Here is a 25,782-nt window from a genome sequence, read left to right as displayed (position 1 = left end):
TATCTATCTATCTATATCTGTCTATCTATCTATCTATCTATCTATGTCTGTCTGTCTGTCTGTCTATCTATCTATCTATCTATCTATCTATCTATCTATCTATCTATTCATTTATTCATTTATTCATTCATTCATTCATTCATTTATTTATCTGCAGTGCGTTACAATGTTGAATGACAGCATTGACCTCCAGTCATATAGCTATCACTCACTTATTAACATAAAATTTATATATCGTCCTATTACTAGTAAAACCAGTTAAGTCCAGTAATGCAAGTTTTGTAAAAACAGGAATTAAAACTTTATTAATGCACGAAAAATCATACTAAATTCTTCAAATGAAGTAATTGATTTGTTGCCTGCAACATTTCGGACTTTTAGTAGAATACAGAGCACGGAAAGACAAGTCGGGGACTGTACTTAACTTATTTTACATAAAAAGTGGAGTTAATCGGTTTTACTAGTAGCTTAACAGGATGATATATGCATAGGTAGACTTTCTTACATTATATGCACACATACATTTTAAAATTCATTTACACTAGCCGTACCCGTGCGCTCCGCTGCACCTGTTAGAAATAAATATAAAGTAATTACATAATTAAAATAGGACGTTTGATCCAGGGAACATTCGTGTTTGATAGAAGGATAAATCGTTTAATATGTTACTTAATTCAAATTGTATGTAAATAATTAAAATGCGGTCATTTTGGTCCAGAGAGCAATCATTTGGTGCAATGACAATTCCTTTAACATGTTTCTTAATTGTTATTACATGCAACCATAGTTTAATGAAGATTGACGTATCATTTAATTTTAATGTGTATACTTTATATTACTTTCTATATGTTTCAGAAGTTCTGTAATAACATCGTAGAATTATGTCCATCTAGAGAAACTACACTTTCCAATGGTGAAATAATAATTAAACAATTAATTAGCTTCCAATATTACTTCATACAAACACAGAAACAATATCTTAGGCTATGTTTAATAGCTTTCTATTGTTGTTGTTGTCCAAGGCCCCTTATAGACGAAGTTATTTGTTTTTATTTCAGTACAGCGCCTTAGATGGCGTTGTTATTGTAATTTTAAAACTCATTTATCTCATTAAATATCAGTCCTATCAAAATTTTGTACAGAATAAAACTTATCGAAAATTATTTTTAAAGAAACTGTTGTTATGTAATATTTTTCATGAAAATCAAGAATAAGCGAGATATTTCGATTTATTTAATTCAGGCCCCCTTATAACCTCCCTTTTAAATAAAGTATTTTGAATGTCATATAGCCTAAAATCTAAGTTACAACGAACTTAATTTATATTCCAATTTTCATATAAATCGGTTCAGCCATTATCGCGTGAAAAGGTAACAAACATCCAGACAGGCAGACAGACAGACAGACAGACATACAAACAAAAATTTCAAAAAAGCGATTTTCGGTTTCAGGGTGGTTAATTATATATGTTAGGACCAATTATTTTTGGAAAATCGAAAATTACCAGAAAAATTTTGGCTACAGATTTATTATTAGTATAGATGTCTTTTAACCTATTTATTTCCCTTATTCGTTTTTCTCTTATTTTCCAAAGGTATGTTCCTAAAGATTTTATTATCTGTTCATTTGTAATTCTTGATAGCGTATTGTGTACCTGACGCCGCGAGAATGAATGTTGATGCAGCCGAGTGTAACTAGAACTCTATGAACACACCGGTAAAAACGTTGGGTGGGATAGAAGGGAAACGAAGGCAGTCGCTCTGAGGAGCTACAGTTCTGCAGGTCTGCCCTAGTGTTTGACGAAACTATAAAAGTAAACGTACAGGGCCAAAGTGTTCGATGATTGAAAGCACAAAAATAAAGACGCTTTTAATAATGAACCCGGATAGTGTTTCGATACAACATAGGCCTACTATTATTCTGGCCTTTCAGGTCTTCCGCACTCTACATGTTATGATAAGGTAAATAAACTCGGAAACAGTGATAGAGAAATGGATAGGACTGGGAGGGTTACAAGGTACCTATTGCTTTAGGTTCCCCCTCTTACATGCTACACTATATCTAGCTGCCCGTTACGAGGACTGCGTTCATGTCACTAGCCACTCCAGTCTGATGTAGCAGCGGAAACAGTACCATGAGGTCTGTGTTTCTGTTACTGGCCCTTGCGACGCTCATCACACATCACAGTTGTATTGTGAAACATCACAATAAATCAGCTGCATACTGGGATGGACTGGCGAAGTTTCAAGGGTAAGGATGTTAAATATCAGAATCAAACATGTATTTATTTTGCGGCAAATTTTCATTTGCAATAAAACTACTATTAATCTTACAACTTTACTATAACTTACGAAATGTTATATTTTCTATGATATAACTAAGATGTCTGTAAATAACCCATACAGCTTATTTGCTTTGCAGTCATAGACTCGCATGGTTGTTTTCCTTAATATAGGCACATTTGACTATGCAAATTGATTTTATTTACATGCACGTTGTTTATAGTTACAAAATCAAGTCTAGTAATTTTTATAAAGAATGTCCTGTATCCGTCCGTCGCTTTAATTCTGTGGATAGCGCATGCGTTTTCTAATTAAGCTGTCCATGGTTCAATACCCGACAGAGTCGATATTTATCTTTGTCCATTGAGTTACACTTCGGTGATCTTCATCGCAACTTAGAGAATGAATTAACATTTGCCATTTTTACTGTAAAGCAGTGGTGACCAAAACTCGAACTGCAGTGATTACATGCGACAGACAACCTATGAAGTAAGGAGACGGAGGAAAGGTACTTGGCATGAAAACTACAACCAGTGGTGGTTCCTGTACTAACATCTTACTCAATCCCGCGGGTAAAATTCTCATGCTTTGCTGTATCAGTAATGTCACTGCTGTCATCAAGAGCCAGTGAATAATATACGATTTTTCTTATTTCTATTTTAACCTTCCTCTTGAATATAATCAGGAATTTTCTAAATTCTTCTCTCGATACTTGACCGAGAAATTCGTAGTTTTTTTCCAAATTAAAAACTTCTTATGGACAAGTTATTTAAGTTATTTTAATCATTACTCTTGTGAGAAATCCTGTTCTATTAAAAGGCTTTACAGCACGAGATATTTCAAACCCCCCTTTAGGTAGCTGACTTTCTTACATTTATTTATGTCATCTTTCCCTTCCTAGTTATGATTTAAGACATGTCATTTCCTACCGTTTAACGGTTCGTTGGCACATAATATTGAATCAGTTTTTCTACAATATTATTATTAAATGAATGACTTAATAAATAGTTACCCTCATCTAAAGATTAAGAACATTAAAATTAAGATAAAACCTAATAATTTTACCCTTCCAGGGAGAAGATCTAAAAAGATCAATATTCTTGCACGTACAGAAGAATTATAGAAACACATACTTATTGGTCAGTAATAATAATAATAATAATAATAATAATAATACATTATTCAGCGTGTCAATTAATGTTTCTAGATACTCCTAATTGAACCGTTGAGCAAAATAAACATATTACATTTTGTCCGACAGAACAACAAAAAAGTTCTCCTTATTCTTTACGAAACCATCTCTTACTTCTTGTAGAGACAGAGTTTGTAGAGCGATATGATACCGCCACTGCTTGCCTTCAGTACGTGAATGATACACACGGGAATGTACAGGAAACTCCTCGTACCCGTTTGAATGTCTGTGATTACACGATGTAATCACGACACCCGCTTTGGTCACCGCTGCTCTAAAGTAACCAGCAGCATGGCCTTCGGAAGCGTTCTACATGTGGCTAATTATATCGAGGGAAAATATTAAATTTTTATTAGTTTGATCTACGGTAAATTACTAAACTTATCCCATTTGCATTGTATTTTTTATTCAGATAAAATACTCGTTTTTAACGCAAAAGCACTGGTCCGTAAGAATCCCCTCGCATTGTACAGTAGTGGCAAAAAACCCGGACCGACGGAATAATCAAAGTCCCCGAAATGAGCCACTGCGCATGCCACGCCCGCATTCACAAGATAGCGAGTAATCTATTGAAATTGTTGTAGTTTCGACTGCTGACGTAGCCCATTTCGAAAGCCATTAGAAAATAAGCTGGTAAAACTCATGTTCAGGGAATAATAAGTTAAGTGGTAAAATATCGCTGCAATCGAAAAATATTGGGAAAATTTTGAATAAAGAACAAAAAAAAAGTTTCCTTCCCAGGCAGGATTCGAACCATGAAAGTCTTAGTTACCAGTCTATCGTGCTCTGGAGTGAACAAGGCTCTGAAATCAGCTACAAGGATCGGTCCGGTTTTTTTTTTTTTTTGCCATACTGTACACATTAGCCTGTACGTTGGACTTCGCACAGTGAGATTAGTATAATGTACCAAAGTAGGCTACATATGATATTTCCGTTCTACCCTTTCTTCACCATATCGCATAGTGAGGGTAAAAGAAGTTTTATGGTGCCTTGTCTTGTACAGGGACATCATTTTATTTTTACTTCAATTTTTATTGTACCTGAGTTTTTGAATGTACTTCACTCCCACCTCTTCTACTAAAGAAGTTCAACCGTCCTCCACACAGCTCCAAGACCGCATATACAGTCATAGTAGCCTTACGGTCATAGGAAACAGTACGTTCCAAAAATATATTCGCGTTTTCCAGTGATGGAAGAGCTTTCAATATTGCATCATTTTCCATTTGCCTACGTCGCATCCCGGTTTCCCCCACCTGCTTCTATTCGCCTCTCTGTAAATGCTAGTGGCTGGGCTGTCTTAGCTCTTTTCTGAGAACATGAATTTCTGTTAGGAATTGGACGTCTACATAATGTTATACCCAGACAACTGTTTAAAATAACTTAAATGAAAGGGCCTCGTTAAGTAATTAACTGTCACGTGATTTCCCCCCTTCCTACGACGCTGCGGCATAACCACTTGGACGGACAGTAGGTAGCATGTCTGAGTAATTTTATTTTTTCGGATCGAGCAGAAGTGAAGATTGAATTTACAGTACGTAAGGTACTCTTTTATAGAGTAGGTACAGAATTATTTCAACATGAGTTACTGATATGATACGAACCTGGTAATTGGAATTACGTATAATAGTCTATAGTGCGATAATATGCACGAAAGAACTGAAGCCTGTAACGAAATGAACGGCCACCATTTTGAAAAATGTATTTAAATATCCATATTATGATTATTTTTCAATTTAACTTCATTCTCTATATTGTACGCTAATGTACTGTAGACAGTATAATATACACTGCATAATGAATACGTTCGCATGGACAGCTCAGTTCGTGACTATAAACGCTCATTGTTAATACTGTACTGTATTTTGATTCAACAAAAACCTAATGAAAATTATCAAACTCAAAATCGCGATATTTCCTAGTTTACGTAAATGGACGAACTACTTTTCTTCCCTCCTATACCTAGTAAAGTGATTTGTTTGTATATTACGCCAGTATCATCGAACTCTAGTCATGGAAGAGGGTAGCAAACGGTGTTTCCGGTTCTTAATCGTTGATCCAAAGGTATAGCCAGGTTAATATTAGAAATGTTAGTAAAAATAAAATGATGTCCCTGTATTTATCCTATCATGTCTCCGCGGTGGCCGTTAATCGTGCAGACCACACATTCAGAGAGGCCTGCAATGTGAGATAGCCTATTCTAGTGTTGGTCTTATTACAGTATAACTTCCCCTATACGCATGTGGAGTTTAAATCGAGATCAAAAGCGTAAGTAAGAAGAGAAAAAGAAAAATGTCCTTCGACAAAAATTGTAGTATAGTAAAACAAGTATACCTACGTTCCAAATAACTTTTACAAAAATTATTTCTTGTCTGTTACTAGACCTATGAAATCATTTTGTATACCATAGGTACTGAACTCCATTAAGGGCACCTAACAATGTCAATAAATAAATAACAATGATATTAATATTGTTAGGTGCACCAACAACTTATCTAAGGGCGTTTGTTTAAGCAACATGACTATAAATATTTTCTCATTAGATAAATGTTTGTGATGCTGCAAAAATAGATTTCGAGGTTTTCGCGGAAATAAGCGTTTTCAACATCCGTGACACCGAAAACGTGCTTTTGGGCATGCCAATCTGTCTGTCTATTTGTCCACTTGTGTACAACGATTTCTTCTAAACTACTGGTCGGACTTCGTTCATATTCAGTATCTACAATCTTAGAAAAAAGTTTTGTCGCACAGATAGGCTACTTTATAAGTCTCAGGAAGGAGGCAGTGCGCATGATCAGACATACAACGAAACAAAACTAATTTTATTGCCTCAACTAGTCCCCTTGTGAACCAGGTCGCTCGTTCTTTGATCATGCGCATTGCCTCCTTTCTGGAACTTACATAAATTAGTCTATCTGTGCGACAAAACTTTTTTCTAAGACTGTACGCTTCGCGGAAAAAGAAATGGACCTCCGCAGTACATAATGCTCGTTTGTTTGTTTATTTATTTACTTACTTATTCACTTATTTTATTTATTTACTTATTTTATCTATTTATTTACTTGTTTACTAACTTTATTTATTTATTCACTGATTTATTTATTTATTTACTTATTTTATTTATTTACTGATTTATTTATTTAGTCATTTATTTATTTACTTATTTATTTACTTATTCACTTATTTTATTTATTTATTTACTTATTCAGTCCACAACTGTGAAGTAACGGTCAGCGCGTCTGGCTGCGAAACCAGGTGGCCCAGGTTCGATTCCCGGTCGGGGCAAGTTACCTAGTTGAGGTTTTTCCGAGGTTTTCCCTCAACCCAATATGAGCAAATGCTGGGTAACTTTCGGTGCTGGACCCCGGACTCATTTCACCGGCATTATCACCTTCGTCACATTCAGACGCTAAATAACCTTAGATGTTGATAAAGCGTCGTAAAATAACCTACTACTTTACTTATTTATATATTTTATTTTTTTACTGATTTATTTATTTATTTACTTATTAATTTATTTTATTTATTTACTTTATTGATTTACTGACTTATTTATTTATTTACTTATTCACTTATTTTATTTATTTATTTACTGATTTATTTATTTATTTACTTATTCACTTATTTTATTTATTTATTAATTTACTGATTTATTTATTTATTTATTTACTTATTGACTTATTTTATTTATTTATTCACTTATTTTATTTATTTATTTACTAATTTATTTAATTATTTATTTATTTATTTACTTATTTATTTATTTACTTATTTATTTATTTACTTATTTATTTATTCACTTATTTATTTACTTATTAGTTATTTATTTATTTATTTACTCATTTATTCGTTTATTCATTTGTTCATTTATTTATATTTGATGTGTTTCTGGTGTCTTTATGGGGCGAAACAATTATTTCACCTTGTTCATACGGAACAAGTCTTGCTATTAATAGTCCACTTGTGATGGTAAATAATATTTTTACAAGGCAAGCATAACGAAGTTTAACATTTAAAATAAATCAAAACTTAAAAAAAAATAAATAACTTTACGCTACCGGGAGGCGAACTCACAACTTATACTATGGAAAGTTGGGATGTTACCTCTACGCCACACACACCTCGTAAGATTGACTACATTGTAGACGGACGACTTTCAATGAACAAACATCAAGCAATGTCTTTAAGGGGACACTCAACTTAAAAATTGGAGAAAAAAGTGTCAAAGAAATGAAAAATTAAATTTCTACACTAATTTACGTGACAGAACTAAATCAATATGCACAATTCTTCCCCTATTCATTGAGAAGTCACAGTCAAATGCACAAAGCCAAAAAATAAAAAAATGATAATTAAAAGTGATATTTCAATTAATGATTGATTAAAAATTGAAATATTTTTTTATTTTGAAAAGTACTGGATCTAATGAGCTGAGATTTTGCATGTTACTTTCCATGTGTATATTAAACTTTTTCTCCAAATTTGAAAGAGATTGGTCAAATAGGAAAAAAGTTCCAAAATATACTGTAGTTGAGTGTCCCCTCAACTGCAGTTCGTGTACACGTGTGAACCGCGCCGTAGAACTTGGCATTTCTAACGACCAAGAGACAGCCCATTCTTTTTGCCGCAAAGTGTATAAATCAGTTTATCCGGGAATGAAATATATTCATTAGTCTGTTATTAAAAAATTAATTTATTTCAGATCTAAGACACAATGGCTCTCACGAGCCTATTTCATACAAATTCTTCGTGATTTTTTAAAATTATGTATAAAAAACTGAAAAATGAGACGGATTAATTAATATCGATGATAAACTTTAGCTAAGAGAAGTTAATCATTGTATACAGAAATATGTATAATTTCGTTGCAAATTATTTTGAACTCCAGCTGTGAACAGGAATGGAGAACTCCTTTGTTAAGATAAATTTCCGCTCTGTTGTTACTAATAAATTTGTAATGTCTACTAAGAACACTTCTGAGTGTGTAACATTATATGTTTAAATATTCATATAAACATATGACTTCAGGCTGTGTCTTCGAAGTGTCATCTGTTGGTAAAATTTGGTCAAAATCAACATAATAATATGCCAAATACAGATTCAAATACAATTCATACTACCTATACAACAGAAAGTTGACGAACATGTAGGAAAAATTGGTACGATATTACTTTCATTTCAAGTCACTGACCCCAAAAATCTGAAACAAATTATCATTCTTTCAGCTTTAACAAACTTCTGACTCTTCAGAAATAAAGTATTGTATAAGAAGAGAAAAAATTCATTGCACATTCCACACAGAAGTGTCCTTTTTATTTAAGTGTCTTGCATAGAATAACAATTCGTTTTATAAATCACAACACATGGCAATCAGGTCATTCCGCGTTAAACTTTGTCGAACGTTTTTATAGTGTGAATAACATGCTAGTTGATTCAGCATTACTCAGCAAGAGTGATAACTACACCGAATGATATCAAATGCTTTACAATTTAATTGAAGGAATCGTTTTTTTCCTTGCTACAGTCTTTATGGCAGTTCATCTTTATTAACATTAACTCGTATTGACATCGATAAGATTTAAATTTAACATGGTTGAGAACGTCCACTTGTATTATGCAGTTCACAAACATTATAGTGCTGAAACCAAGTCTGTGCAAGTGTGGACAAAAGTTGTTAATGGTTTAATTAAAATAGCAATATTCATTACATGATTACAGCTGTTATGTGGTTGTAGTCGTAACAGACGCCTGTACACGTACATGTTACGCATTTAATGTATTTAATAAAGAAACTCACTTGGCTTTTATTGATTACGAAAAAGCTTTCGACCGTGTTGACAGAAATAATCTCTTTCAAATTTTGGCAGATGATTCAGTTCCAAACCCAATTATAAGAACAATTTACGAATTATATAATCACAATATTATCAAAATTACTATTGGATCAGAGCATACCGAATGGAGACCGATAAACTGTGAAGTTCGTCAAGGATGCCCACTCTCACCACTTTTATTCAATACTAGCCGTACCCGTGAGCTCCGCTGCATCCGTTAGAAATAAATATAAAGTAATTACATAATTAAAATGAGACATTTGATCCAGGGAACATTCGTGTTTGATAGAAGGATAAATCGTTTATTATGTTACTTAATTTAAATTGTATTAAAAAAAATTAAAATGCGATCATTTTGATCCAGAGACCACTCATTTGGTCATAAAAATTATTTTAGGAAATACAGGAAACGAATGTACAGAATAGCCTATCAAGTTTTCTGTGCATAAGAAGCTATTTTAATCTTACCTGTCCTCAATTCACTCAGAAGTTACTGTAATAACATTATAGCATTATGTATATCTAAAGAAACTACACTTTCCAATGGTGAAATAATAATTAATTATACAAATCGGTTAATTTAGCTTCCGATATTACTTCATACAAACACAGAAACATTCTCTGTAGGCTACTGTATGTTTCATAGCTTTCGATTATTGTTATCCAAGGCCCCTTATAGACGAAGTCATTTGTTTTTTAATTCATTACACGGCCTTAGATGGCAATTATTTTAATTTTAAAACTCATTTATCTCATTAAATATCAGTCCTATAAAAATTTTTCAAGGAATAAGACTTATCGAAAATTATTTTTAAAGAAACTTTTGTTATATAACATTTTTCACAAAAATCAATAAGAAGCGAGATATTTCGATTTATTTAATTCAGGCCCCCTTATAACCCCCCCTTTTAAATAATGTATTTTGAATTCCATATAGCCTAAAATCTAAGTTACAACGAACTTAATTTATATTCCAATTTTCATCGGAATCCGTTCAGCCATTATTGCGTGAAAAGGTAACAAACATACAGACAGACAGACAGACATACAAACAAAAATTTCAAAAAAGCGATTTTCGGTTTCAGGGTGGTTAATTATATATGTTAGGACCAATTATTTTTGAAAAATCGAAAATTACCAGAAAAATTTCGGCTACATTTTTATTATTAGTATAGATATACATCAACTCCATCACCAGACATTGGCGACTAACAATTCATGGAAACATCCCCCTCTTCTGAAATAGTACTGTAGATACATTATTATATGCAGACGATCAGGTTCTTTTTGCTACAAGTGAAGACGAGCTGCAATACTCAATACATCACCTGAATATAATAGCACAAAATTTCAATATGAAAATTTCCCCAAAGAAAACAAAAATTATGGCGTTCCAAGGTAAGCAGCCAGTTAGGAGTAAAATTTGCATTGGAACCCATACGTTAGAACAGGTAAACTCATTTAAATATTTACGTTATAATTTGACATATTTACCTGTTACTGATATATCTGAAAATATTCAACATTTTAATGGAGCCTTAAGAACCATCAACCAGGTTTTCACAACCACGAAAACCCAAAAACATACCAGGTTAAAAGCATATGAAGTTTTAGCAAGACCTGTCCTCATGTATGGTAGTGAGGCCTGGACTGTCCGAAACTCAGATGTTCAACGCCTAACAACTGCGGAAATGAGACTTCTAAGGAGGACTGCCGGCTACAGCTTGCTTGACCACAAAAGGAATGAACTAATTACAAAAGAATTGAAAATTACACCTATTTATGAACGTCTCAACCACTATAGACAAAAATAGCTTAACCACCAGACTCCCAAGACAAATTCTCCGCTATATACCACAAGGAAGACGATCTTTGAGATGCCCCCTGAAAAGATGGACGGAGATCGTAACAGGCTACTAGGCCTAATACCTGCAAGGACGATACTGATGATGATGATGATGATGATGATGATGATGTATTTAATTTTATTAAAATATTAATGTAGTGCTAGTTTGCTATTTAACTAAAATTGTAAAACATTTAGTACTCTCAACACGATTTACAACGACGTAAAGAACGTACCGTAGTGTTTTCTTTGTCCCAGACTCCTAGTGTTAAACGAATCGTACAATCGTTGTATTCACTTAAAACGTTGTTCAAAAATATTGTTTAATAACATGAAGTATAACCTCTGGTTGAAGTTCTGGCCGATATGTACAGTCTTACAAGCAAACGTTCTGATGGAGGCAGATAAAAAAGTTCAATTTTTTCCTTCCACCATGTTAATAATATCAAAAGAAGTGCTTTTACAAATTTTATGCTCGACCATGCCGAAATGTAGTAATTATACACCTGGTAGCAGACCTTTAATGCATGTCATTAAGGTACACCTACTCATTAAAGATCAGGTCTTTCAGCCAATGACGACTCAGGTTACAACTGTTCAGCCAATGACAGGTCAGCTTTCTACCGTTATAAAACAGCAAGTATCGATTATTCTCGGATATGCAATCGAAAGAGAATTAGCGAAAAGTCACGGAGGCTGGAAATCCAATACTGTCGCAGAAGGTTATGTTCTGTTACTATAATAATTAGCGTTAATTGTAAATAATATTCAAATAAATTCAATTTTTCATCTCGTTTTTCAATATCTAATTTAATTTCAATGTTATCTCTGTAGGTTCTTATGGCCTAGCAAGGTCAATGTGAACATCTGTTCCTCGGAAAAAATCAATACTTTCGCGTCTCCGCACATCTCACAACATACGGGACATTGGTCAAAGTCAGATACAAAGAAAATTAATAATATCAAGTTAGAAATATGGTCGAGCATAAAAAGTCGTATGAAACTCGCCTATAATGGTAATTAAGAAGCTCGTATGAAAATGATGAAACTCGCTTGCGCTCGTTTCATAGATATCCATACTCGCTTCTTAATTACCTTCATTATAGGCTCGTTGCATAATGTACTATTAGCCACTCGACCGCAATTACGAGGGCCGTAAAAAAATAAGTTTGCCAGGGGCCGTTACCAGAAAAAAAAATTCATTGGACAAAATTTATTGGAACAGGCACAGCAATTGTTGAACTATTTTTCAACATATTTTCCAACGAAATTGAGACATTTCTCATATCCTGGGATTGACAGAGAGAGGTGCAAAGGCAGTCAAACGCTGGTTCCGATCTGAGGCGGCTGGCTTCTACGACACAAAAATTGATCCCATGGTATGACAAATATCTCAATTCCAGTGGGGAATATGTTGACAAATAGCGCAACAATTGCTGTATCTATTTCAATAAATATTTCCATGCAATTGTGCTTTTTTCTATAAACGGCCCCAGGGAAAATCACTTTCTGGATGGCCTCGTAATTGCGGTCGAGTGGCCAAAATTTGTATAAGCACTTCTTTTGACATTATTAACATGGTGGAAGAAAAAAATAAACTTTTTTATCTGCCCCCATCAGAACATTTGCTTAGACAAAAAAATTACTGAATTTCTTATAGAAGACTCCGCTCTGTTTTTCGTTTGTTTTGTTTGTTGCTTTTTCTGTCTGGTTATAGATCAAATGTTATAAATAATCCATAACAAAGATATATTCAAGGGCTAAATTGGGTACAAAATAAACATTCTTTCCCTAGTCATGTGACCCAGGCGCTGCCCTGAGTGGACTTGGACAAATTCACGCTTGCAGGAGATGTCATTTTTTGTATCTAAGGCTGTACATCTATTACCAGTCAGTACATTTCACTTGACGATTGTGTCAGAGGAAGAACAATTTATTGTTTATATGCATCTGAAGTCTGACTAGTTTAATATATAACTAGTCAGCGATGTATGCAATGGAGGGGAAAATGAACTGACCACCATACCAAATTTTTTTAGTTGGTTATTTAACGACACTGTATCAACTACGGCGGATGACGTGAATATGTTAGGAGAAAATCCACAAACGATTAGGGAAAATGCGGGAATTTTACTTGAAGCAAGTAAAGACATAGGTTTGGAAGTAAATCCCGAAAAGACTAAGTATATGATTATGTCTCGTGACGGGAATATTGTACCAAATGGAAATATACAAATTGTAAGTTTCTCCTTTGAAGAGGTGGAAAGATTCAAATATCTGGGAGCAACAGTAACAAATATAAATTATATTCGGGAGGAAATTAAACACAGAATAAATATGGGAAATGCCTGTTATTATTCGGTTGAGAAGCTCTTATCATCCAGTCTGCTGTCAAAAAATCTTAAAGTTAGAATTTATAAATCAGTTATATTACCGGTTGTTCTTTATGGTTATAAACTTGGACTCTCACTTTGAGAGAGGAACATAGGTTAAGGATGTTTAAGAATAAGGTGCTTAGGAAAATATTTGGGGTTAAGAGGGATGAAGTTACAGGAGAATGCAGAAAGTTACACAACATAGAACTGCACGTATTCCATTCCTCACCTGACATAATTAGGAACATTAAATCCAGACGTTTGAGATGGACAGGGCATGTAGCACGTATGGGCGAATCCAGAAATGCATATAGAATGTTTGTTGGAAGGCCGGAGGGAAAAAGACCTTTCGGGAGACCGAGACGTAGATGGGAAGATAATATTAAAATGGATTTGAGGGAGGTGGGATATGATGATAGAGAATGGATTGATCTTGCTCAGGATAGGGACCTATGGCGGGCTTATGTGAGGGCGGCAATGAACCTCCGGGTTCCTTAAAAGCCAGTAAGTAAGTAAGTATCAACTACTAGGTTATTTAGCGTCTATGAGATTGGTGATAGCGAGATGGTATTTGGCGAGATGAGGTCGAGGATTCGCCATAGATTGCCTGGTATTCACCTTACGGTTCGGGAAAACCTCGGAAAAAAACCAACCAGGTAATCAGTCCAAGCGGGAATCGAACCCGCTCCCGAGCGCAACTTCAGACCGGCAGGTAAGACCCTTAACCGACTGAGGCACGCCGTTGGCTCTACACCCATTATCTCCTGACTTAGTTGTCTCATGAGTGATGCCGTATTGGTGTCACTTATATGAGGGTCAAACCTGTTTTCGAATAGTTGATTAAACATGTAGTATTATCTGTTTAATTAATAATTATGATTTTTTTGACCGAGGAGGGAACCGAAGGCTTGCACCTCAGTCTGAGGTTTAGGCTTACTCCTGATCTGTGAATGATATTTGTCGCCGAACGGCCGCGGTATTATACGAATGCAACACCCTGCATTGTGAACTTACTCCAGGCTGTGGTAATGATGATAATTGCATGTAAAGAAATGATGGAGAAGTAATAAAAGGGAAAACTTCGGAAAAAATCTCAACCATGTAACTTATACCAACCAGGCTTTGAACCCGGGCATCCACCGCTGTGGAGTAACGGTTACCATGCCTGACCGTGAAACGAGCGGGCCCGGGTTCAAGTCCTGGTTGGGATAAGTTACCCGGTTGAGGTTTTTCCGGGGTTTTCCCTCAACCCATTAAGAGAAAATGCTAGGTAACTTTTGGCGCTGGACTCTGGACTCATTTCGCCGGCTAGATAAATTAGATTATTATGGAATTAAAGGTGTTGGACACCAGTGGTTTCACTCATATCTCATAGATAGGAAACAAAAAGTCGAAATCAATACAACTATGAAATCTGCATCGACATGGGGAACTATTAATAATGGAATTCCTCAAGGATCAATATTAGGTCCCCTACTTTTTCTAGTGTTTATAAATGATCTTGCCCCCTTAATAAAATATGTAGGTCATCCCATATTATTTGCAGATGACACAAGTATAGTAATTACAGCCAATAACTCCAACACATTCCAATCTTCAACAGAGGAAATTATCTTCAAAATATCTGATTGGTTCTCAGTCAATAAATTGGTATTAAATTGTAACAAAACTAACATAATTCAATTTAAATCCTGTGCAAATTCAACCTCGCAAATTTCTAGCGCAATAATTAACAATAGATCCCTATTAAAAACAACAACCGCCAAATTTCTTGGCTTAAAAATCGATAATGTGTTAAATTGGAAAAATCATATTAAAGAAATTACCCCCAAACTAAATTCAGCTTGTTTTGCTATTAGATCTATGTAAAAGATAGTAAATATCAATACCTTAAAAAACAATATACTTTGCATACTTCCACTCGATAATGAGTTTTGGAATAATATTCTGGGGAAATTCCACAGAGAGTAACATTATATTTCTATTACAAAAAAGAGTAATTAGAATGATAGTAGGTGCCAAATCTAAGGAATCGTGTAGGACTATTTTCAAAAAACTACAAATAATGCCCATGGCTTGTCAGTATATCTTTTCATTAATGATCTTCCTCGTGTGTAATCGTGAAAACTTTGTAACTAATTCAACAGTTCATAGCATAAATACACGTCAAAAATGACTTCCATACTCCATTGGCAAGTCTATCGTGCTATCAAAAAGGAGTGTGTTATATGGCAGTAAAAATTTTTAATAGCCTCCTTATGGATATAAAAAATGAAACTCAAAACATAAGATTATTTAGGGCCAAATTAAATAAGTACCTAATTTTTCACGCCTTCTATTCTGTAGGTGAATTCATGACATTCAATAACACTTCATGAAATTGATACTAAAACTTTGTGTTGTGTTGTGGACTATACTGTAAATCTCATCTGTATATATTTCATCTAGACTGTGTCTATAAATTAAGACTTTAAAATAGTATTAAGTTTTTTTACTTGTTCCATATTCTAGCTGTAAAGCAATGTATGAATACCATGGAATGTTAATAAATACAATACAATGCAATACAATACAATCATCTTCAGATGCTAGATAATCGCAGAAGTTGATAAAGTATCGTAAAATAAACCACTAAAAAACGTGCCCGATTATTTCACAGTCAGATATGCTAACCGTTTGAATAATAGTGAAATACTTTTATTAATATGAGGAAAACAGCTATATTGAATCATAAAATCACTACACACTGATAAAAATGATGTGTTGTTCTCTGTGTGCTATATTTCTCCTCCTTCAGCTCTATTGAGAATCGCTGATGTCGTTGTTACCATGCATTTAACAGAAGCTATACATTTTAATAAATAGCCAAGGCCAAAAGAACATCTGGAAATCACATCAAGAAGAACTGTGTCAAAAGAACAAAATCTCAAGCTGCACTTGCGATAATTGAAGAATGTTGGAATTTAAGTGTTATTACTACACGTGCATGCTATATCTCACATCTGATGAGTTTCTCAGACATTTGGTGATACTTATGAGCACGCATTATATAACTCCACGAAACAAAAAAGATGCGAAGTTTTATGGATATGGTAGGTTTATGGTTGCATGTGGTTGTCCAATCAGTGCTTGTCGCAGATGTTTACAAGGGCAAGGTCACTCATTAGCCTCGTGTAACAAAGAGGTCATTCTTGTTTACTCAAGAGTTTCTCAGTGTGTGTGCGGGACTGCGTGCTGCAAAAGAACATACGTGTACGCATCTATGCGTGTGCGTACTTGCTTTGAAACCATTGATGTCGTAAAAAATCGATTCAAATTCAGTATAATTCATGCCAAAAATGTGGTGTCCACGTTCTGTCTATCTATCTGTCTGTCTGTCTACCAATAGTTTATCAACAGCAATCTTACTAGAGATTTTGATTTATCTAGAGGAAATCAAAACTCGAGTGGGATTTAAGGGTCCGGCGTAGAAATTGATTATCGCTATTTTACACTAAACCTTGTTTTGAAATTAAGACTAGTACTGTCCGATAATAAATCAACAAAAAAATTGCGGATTATCCACAAATAAGACAATTTATAAAGAATTAGAGTTGCACTATTTCTCAATGCACTGAAACGGGTCATAGGTCTCGTGTATAATTCTACCGACTGCTTGTGTATTCTACGATGCAATCTTCTTACATCGGAACTATTTTCTTCCTTCCGCATCGTGAATAAACTGCACTAAGGTTTCGATTAAGTGAATCGATATATCTCGGTGATTGTAATTGTTCAAAATTAATAGCAGGAAAATGTCGTGGACAGCGATGTGTCGAAGAGAAAAGAATGGATATTTTAAAGAAAAGGAGTTACTTCGACATGAGTTGTAGAGTTGTAGACTTATGTCCATATGACCCTTAAGGTTTGACAGTGGTCCAGGGTGTATTTTTTATTTTAAAGAAATAAATTATTTAAATAGCTTACGAACTTTGCATTATATAATTTTAATAGGCAATTTTGGTGTATGCATTAGAAATAATAGAACTGTAGGCTATTACGTTAACATTCATAAATATGTTGGGTCATGTTCCTGTATGTCTCCATCCCAAATAGCTGTCACTTTTTCTTACGAGAGAGCAATATCGTCTACAATTTCTAACTTTGCATCTCACTCTTCGGAAGTTTCCTAGTAGGTACCCGATACTCGCTACATAAGCTGTTAAGTCAGCTATTGTTGTATAATCATAAAAAAATGTATATTTTCCGTGGACCAAAAATATATTACAAACTGACTAGAAACACACCTAGTAACAAACTATTAAAATGCTTTTCAGAAATCAGCTACTGTGTAAACACAAAAACGACCTATGTAACGAGTACCAGGTACTAGGGAACTACACACTCTTCTTCTTATCAATCTCATATCTTGTAAAGTTCTGAACGTGTTCTCATTGCCTCATGAAAAGGTTTGGATAATATCCAATATACCTCTAACATCCATGATTGTCTGAAAATTGATGTTGAAAGTTCCGCGCTTGTCATCTGTTATGTATTAATGCGCGTGAGCCTTTAATGCCAAGAATGTACTTCTACGACGCCATCCCAACGCAATGAGAAATAGTGCAACTCTTTTCCTTTTTAAATTGTCTAATTTGTGGGTAATCCGCAAATTTTTTTTGTTGATTTTTTATGAGACAATACTAGTCTTAATTTCAAAACAAGGTTTAGTGTAAAATAGTGATAACCAATTTCTACGCCCGACCCGGATTTAATTAACTATTACACGATTAGAAGAAAGTATATAAAGATTAGAGAAAATAAAGTACTCTAATACAATAAAATATTAATTGACTTACTGAAATTCTATTTCACTAATGTTAGCTTCACAGAACGTTTGAACGGAGCCGCCATTTTCAGTTGACTGTCTATGCTGTAAATAAATGACGAACGCAAGGCATGTTTTATAGTACTGTAAAGAATTTGCAGTTTTAAATGTTGGCAAAGAAAGAAACAAATGCTAGGGTAGTGATAAAAACAAGCAAATTCTAGGGAAGCGAGAAAATTAAACAAATGCTAGGGAAGCGAGAAAATTGTGTGATAAGCAGCCATGATTGGTTTGCAAGACGTCCTTTCGTACCGTTTTATTGGTCAAAAGTAGTATGACGTAGTAAAAGTGTAATAGTCTACTTAAATGAACTATTGGATGGATTTTGTTCCTATGCATTATCTGGTGCAGAGTCGTATAAGTCAATTTATCCGGGAATTACGCACATGAAATGTAATAATATTTGTAAGAAATTAATAGGTCTTTATTTAAAAACAAAAAAACACACACGATTACAATGAAATCGAAATTTCGATGGTGTTCGGATAAAGAGGGTTATGTCATTTTCTGTACAATTGAGTTTTATTCCGCAGTTTAATACACAATTTAAGTTCTACAAGTGGGTGTTGAAAAAACAAAAGAATATTAGCATTTGATGTGTTTTATTTGCGTGTAGAAAAAAAGTTATTTGTAGTAAGGTTTAATTTTCATTTATCTCTAAACACTTTTTATGACTTAACGATTTAAGCTAGAAAATGAACAATTGTCGCAAAAATGCACAAATGAAAAATTATATTTGTGCAAATTGCGAAAAGCTTGTGCAATTTTGTAAGTGCCTATATACAAAAGATAAATTTAATAAGTTTTACAGAAACAAAAAGTTGTGTAATTTGTTTCTTCGAGTTTTATTACTTTCAATCCATCTTACCACACTCTAGATATACTTATATAAGTAAATATTAATCATGTAGGTATGTTTAGAATCAATTACTGTTGAATTTACATCACATTAAAATACATTATTTTATGGGCATTCTAAACATTGAAATTCTTTACTCGTAGGTCCTTCAAGATTTATTGTTTTTACTGAAAGGCGGTTTCTAATTCCAGTTTTTACAAGATTCATGCAACTAAATCCTCGCTCACAATTTGCAATATGCGATGGAATTGCATAAATGAATTAGAATAAATTGTTCACTTAACTTATTAACTTGCATGAATTTTACCAAATCTTTGAACTCCATTCCTGAACATCTATTGCTCAATACCTTCTTGAACATTGCCCATGTCAATAGCATTTCATTTAAATTCAGATTGTCCAGAACTGATTCGTTCAAACACATCTCTGATTTCAGTTTCTCCATTACCATCTTCGTTTCTGAAGTCAATGTGGATGTCTCATTTTTGCACATTTCAATTGAAGGTTTGTTGCATTTTTAGAAGTCGAGGAGCAAAATGCGACAAATGCGATTGTGGTTAAACCCTGCTTAACCCCCTTTATTATTATTATTATTATTATTATTATTATTATTATTATTATTATTATTATTGCTGTTATTAACATTACTGTGATGAAATGTAAACATTGAAAGTAACAATAATAAAGTAATGATAATTATATTTTTTGAGGGGATAGAAGTTATCCCTGGCAGGGATGTTATTATGAATTTATGAGAGGGGGATAACTTTCCAACAGGGAAGGAAATCCCCACCATCTCCCCGTTAATTCGCACCCTAATAGTAAGGAGTGTTAATCTAAAAATGTCTTTATGTGAAACTTTGAATTGTTACAGGCCAAATGTGTGCGCTTATGAAGAAATTCCGAAGCAAGATCTCAGTTACAGCAAAGCTTGGATTGGAGGTTCCCTTTGTGGCGTTAGAACGTAAGTACTGGCATGCCACTTCATCAAATTGTGTTAATTAGGTCAAAAGTTGTTATTTTGTTTTTCCTTTGCGTTTCCACCGTAATCCGATGAAGTGGTCATGGTACCAGGTGTTTTTATTTATTCACGGAGTTGTTATTAAAATTTGTTTAGGCATTTTGTACTTGAAATTTCGAGGATCGTAGTGTCCTAAATTTGAGATAATTGGACTGATGTTTTCATTAGTTTGAAGGTAGAAAGTGCTGGCCGTCTCTTGAATCTCTTGTGTGATATACTTGAGATAAGATCTTAATGTAACTGAACAATATGAATGTCGCAATCTGCTCCATAAATCATTCTGCCAACTTTATTTTGAAGAATTTGTAGTCTTTGGAGATATGTCTTTGCTGCAGACCCCCAAGCAGGTGCTGCATAAAGCATTACTGAAAGAATGAGATATTTGTACAATTGAATTTTCTTTTGAAGTTTCAGAACCGGAGAAGAAAGCAAGGGATACAATTGATGTATTCTTTGTAATGTTCTCTACCTTATACAGGGGCACCTTTTTCTTTTACTTTTATTTTTATTGTACCTGAGTTTTTATATGTACTTCACTCCCACCCCTTCTACTAATGAAGTTCGACCGTCCTCCACACAGATCCAAGACCGCATATACAGTCATAGTAGCCTTACGGTCATTGTAAACAGTACGTTCCAAAAATATGTTCGCGTTTTCCAGTGACGAAAGAGCTTTCAATATTGAATCATTTTCGCACAAGTACTGTCGTCCATTTGCCTACGTCGTATCCCGGTTTCCCCCACCAGCTTTTATACGCCAGCTAGTGGCTGGGCTGTCTTAGCTCTTTTCCGAGAACATTAATTTCTGTTAGGAATTGGACGTCTACATAATATTATACGACTTCGTTAAGTAATTAACTGTCACGTGATTTCCTCCCTTTCTACGACCCTACGACATAACCACTTGGACGAACAGTAGATAGCATGTCTGAGTAATGTTATCTTTTCGGATCGGGCAGAAGTGAAGACTGAATTTACAGTACGTCAGGTAGGCCTACTCTTTTATAGAGTAGGTACAGAATTATTTCAACGTGAGTTACTAGTACGAAGGACGAAACTGGTAATTGGGATTAGGTGCAATAGTCTATAATGCGATAATATGCACATTAGTACTGAAGCCTGTATCGAAATGAACGGCCACCATTTTCAAAAATGTGTTTAAATATCCATATTATGATTATTTTCCAATTTCAATTCATTCTCTATATTGTACGGTAATGTGTTGTAGACAGTATAATATACACTGCATAATGAATACGTCCGCATGGACAGCTCAGTTCGTGAGTAAAAACACTCATTGTTAATACTGTACTGTATTTTGATTAAACAAAAACCTAATGAAAATTATCAAACTCAAAATCGCGATATTTCCTAGTTTACGTAAATGGATGAACTAGTTTTCTTCCCTCCTATAACTAGTAAAGTGATTTGTTTGTATATTACGACAGTATCATCGAACTCCAGTCGTGGAAGGGGGTAGCAAACGGCGTTGATTCAGAGGTATAGCCAGGTTAATATTAAAAATGTTAGTAAAAATAAAATGATGTCCCTGTATAACTGATATGTCACTGCCATGTTAATCTTCTATCAAGTTTTATTCCGAGATATTTTGTGTTTGTTGTACATGGTATATCTTTGTTATTAATTTGCCTTCTTTTCTGTGAAAACTATTGCTGTATATAGTCTGTATAAAATAGAAAAAATGTACACTCAATGGTATTGTTATTCAAGAATATCAAATCAAAAATTTATCACAAGTCTTACTTTCTGACAGAGTCGTGAAGTTTCAATGCTGTGAAGGTTACGGAATGGTACCAGGAGAAAAAGGCTGCCCATTAGGTGAGTACTTGATTTGAAATAGAAAATGCGTATTGGAAAGTCTGATATCATAGCTAGCAATAATACACTTAATTCTAAGGACTTCATGTCAACTTCTTTTTCTAGCACTATGGTCCTCTCAGTATAACCTTAGCCTTCCTAATGACAACTTTCCTATCAAACCGACTCTGTGCATTCAATCTCAGTGTTTTAGCCCCATTTTCCATTTGTCATTTTGGACATAAAACCAAAGTAGTTTAGGTCTTCCAGCTTTTTTTCCTTGGTCCAGTTATTTTAGTGTCCAAAGAAGCTTCAGTGTAGTAGCACTTTCTTTTATCCTGACCACATGGCCAGTCATTTTAATCTTTTGAGTTTAATATCGGTGATGATATCTATGTGTCTGTGTAAATATTTTGAATATTCAAATTAGTTCGGATACCCAAACACCATTAGAAAAGACCATAAATCTTCCTGAATACCTTCCTGTTCCATAGCATAGATTATTTATTTAACTTTTCGAGAGAGAGTCCAAGTTTCACTGCCATATACCAAATAGGTTTGATGATGGTTCTATATATGTTTATCTTATTTTTTTAGATATGTAGCCTATCTAGCTTTCATGCTTCATGTCAACTAAAATACTGAATATTACATATTTTAATTAGTTTACAAACTTTGATTCTGTAAAGCATGTAGTTGATTCCACTGGTTAACGGTCTTTGTATTGGCTGCTTGTATCTGTTACGATAGAGAAGTTGCTTTTAAAGCAACTGTTTCGAATAACATGTTAAATAAGCATTATCCTTTTACACAATAACGTTTTCTTTCGCCTAGTGAAACCACAAACGTCCTTAGAAGAAATGGCAGACATGTTGGACTCTGGAGCATTTTTGGAACTTCAGGAAACTGCTGGTTTGAGCCAATGGTTGGCAAATACAAACCAAGGTGCCATCACTATTCTAGCGCCTTCCAACAAGGCAAGTTCTATAGATATAAAACATAAAGTTACAGTACAAAAACTACATTAAGTAATTTTAAAATTTGTCTGAAGCCACCGGCGTAGTTCAGTCGGTAGCGTGTTTGCCTGCTGATTCGGAGTTGCGCTCGGGCGTGTGTTCGAGTCCTGCTTAGGCTGATTACATGGTTATTTTTCCCGAGGTTTTCCCCAGTCGTAAGGCGAATGTCAAATAATCCACGGCAAATTCTCGGTCTCATCTCTCTATCACCAATTTCATCGACGCTAAATAACCCAGTAGTTGATACAGTGTTGTTAAATAACTAAGTAAAAAAGATATCTGATCACTATTTGAGGTGAAATTGTTAATGTACTGGACATTTTATGATGCTTAAAAATATATTTGCTATCAAGTGCAACTATCAGGACTAGAGCTGGGGACGGAGCGAGTAGAACCGTTGAGTTACTCCGTTCTATCGGTTTATGTGCTTGGCAGCGGAGCACCGAAGTTACTCTGTTAACCGTAGCCGTTACCGGTCAGTTCAGACAGAGTTCACGTGTTTTACTTAATTCTAGCAGACAACAACGTAGGTACTGTTGTATTTAAATATTTTCTGCTGCAGGACAAATTATTTCCTTATCCCCAAGGCGGGCTGAAACGCCTCTAGTATTGAAGAGGAGTTCATCCTATTATATGACCTGTCAAGTAGACCTAATGAACTATTATTATTATTATTATTATTAATATTATTATTATTATTATTATTATTATCATCATCATCATCATGCAGCGGTTTTTTACCTGCAGCGGTCTTTGAGGGCTGTCCTTCCTTAAGGAGATTCAAGAATAATTTAAAAAGTTGTATATAAAGTGAAAATTAAAATTAAGGTGACATTCAACATTTAATTTTTTTGAGGTGACATGTATTTATCTAGGCTGACGAGTTTACTTCCTTGGTTTGAATTGTAAATTATTTAAAAATAGCGTGTAAGAGGGCCTTAGACTAGAAATGTTTAGTTTAAATGTAGTTCTGTTTATAAGTATGCATAAGGATGTAATTATTTGACTTATTTGAACTGTTGTATCAGTGAAGCGAGGTGAGTCAGTGAAGTTATGGTTTTACAGTGCAGTGAACAGTTCCGATCAGTGATAATTTATAGCGTCAATGAAATTGTTCTATAGTGTCAGTGAAATGTGTGCTAAAGTGTCAGTGAAATGCGTCATAGTGCCACTACAGGGAATGAGATGAGAGTAAAGTGAAAGACTATTGAAACTTATGTAGGACCTATAGATAATTATGTAGGTTGTATTGTAAAATTAGGTATTTTATTTTATGTTTTATTATTATTGTGTTAAATTGTATTGTGTATTAATATTGTATTGTGTGTAAAATAGTATATGTGTTGTAAAATTGTATTGTGTATTGTAAATTTTATTGTGTATTGGTTATCATTTTATTGTGTATTGTTAATATTGTATATACCACTGCCACCGGGTGCTTGCCCACTTGCAGTGTAAATAAATACATACATCATCATATTAGAGTGTTTGATCAATATTAAAATATGTTAAAAATGGAAGTGCAGTATATTTTTCTTCTATTTGTATTTATTGGATTTGTGTTCCCTCATCAGTCATCATTTTATTTGTATTTATTTCCACGAATTATGTTACCTAATTGCTTTAATTTATCAATAATATTACTCTTCACCAAAGAGAACATGGTTGTATTGAAGGCTAGTAATGTTATAAAATAAATAAACATTATGTTCGTTAACAGAAAACCACAATTTAAGTCACACGGAGTTAGTGTGCACTCGAAGTTGGTTGCTTGACGGTTGTCAGCCCACTTTGAGGTCTGTGGATATAGAGGGAGAAATTGGATCGGTGTCGGTTAGAGTTCCCGGGTAGCTCAGTGGTAGAGCGTTGGTACGTTAAACCAAAGGTCCCGGGTTCGATACCCGGCTCCGGAACAATTTTTCCCTCGAAATTATTCAAATCAACTTTATAGGTATACCTGAAATCTTGATTTGCATAATACACGTCACTGCTCGTTAACAGAAAACCACAATTTAAGTCACACGGAGTTAGTGTGCACTCGAAGTTGGTTGCTTGACGGTTGTCAGCCCACTTTGAGGTCTGTGGATATAGAGGGAGAAATTGGATCGGTGTCGGTTAGAGTTCCCGGGTAGCTCAGTGGTAGAGCGTTGGTACGTTAAACCAAAGGTCCCGGGTTCGATACCCGGCTCCGGAACAATTTTTCCCTCGAAATTATTCAAATCAACTTTATAGGTATACCTGAAATCTTGATTTGCATAATACACGTCACTGCTCGTTAACAGAAAACCACAATTTAAGTCACACGGAGTTAGTGTGCACTCGAAGTTGGTTGCTTGACGGTTGTCAGCCCACTTTGAGGTCTGTGGATATAGAGGGAGAAATTGGATCGGTGTCGGTTAGAGTTCCCGGGTAGCTCAGTGGTAGAGCGTTGGTACGTTAAACCAAAGGTCCCGGGTTCGATACCCGGCTCCGGAACAATTTTTCCCTCGAAATTATTCAAATCAACTTTACAGGGAGTTATACCTGAAATCTTGATTTGCATTATGTTCTTCAGTTCAAGATTCCACGTTTTATTGATTATTTTATCCACTTTCCGTAATAGTAAATAATCCTGTGTGTTATTTTTAAGTGTTTTAGGCAGCGCTTCATAGAGCCCGTTTCTTTCTATCTTCTTT

The 25,782-nt window shown here is 34.5% G+C and overlaps 1 protein-coding gene across 2 annotated transcripts in view; it reads left to right on the top strand.

Moving 5' to 3' along the window:
* The first annotated feature begins 2,086 nt into the window (after positions 1 to 2,086).
* The window catches only part of LOC138709586 (transforming growth factor-beta-induced protein ig-h3-like), a 57,436-nt gene continuing 33,740 nt past the window's right edge, over positions 2,087 to 25,782 (top strand). For both annotated transcript variants that reach the window (XM_069840470.1, XM_069840469.1), the window contains exons 1-4: positions 2,087 to 2,250; positions 20,127 to 20,216; positions 22,048 to 22,112; positions 22,926 to 23,068. In XM_069840470.1, the coding sequence (XP_069696571.1) occupies positions 2,135 to 2,250; positions 20,127 to 20,216; positions 22,048 to 22,112; positions 22,926 to 23,068 (414 nt within the window). In that variant the 5' untranslated portion in view covers positions 2,087 to 2,134. The remainder of the gene's footprint in view (positions 2,251 to 20,126; positions 20,217 to 22,047; positions 22,113 to 22,925; positions 23,069 to 25,782) is intronic.

This window comes from Periplaneta americana, chromosome 11 (genome assembly GCF_040183065.1).
Source record: "Periplaneta americana isolate PAMFEO1 chromosome 11, P.americana_PAMFEO1_priV1, whole genome shotgun sequence".
Classification (NCBI taxonomy): Eukaryota; Metazoa; Arthropoda; class Insecta; order Blattodea; family Blattidae; genus Periplaneta; species Periplaneta americana.
Note: the sequence above shows the minus strand (reverse complement) of the source record. Positions and strands in the feature narration are given on the sequence as shown.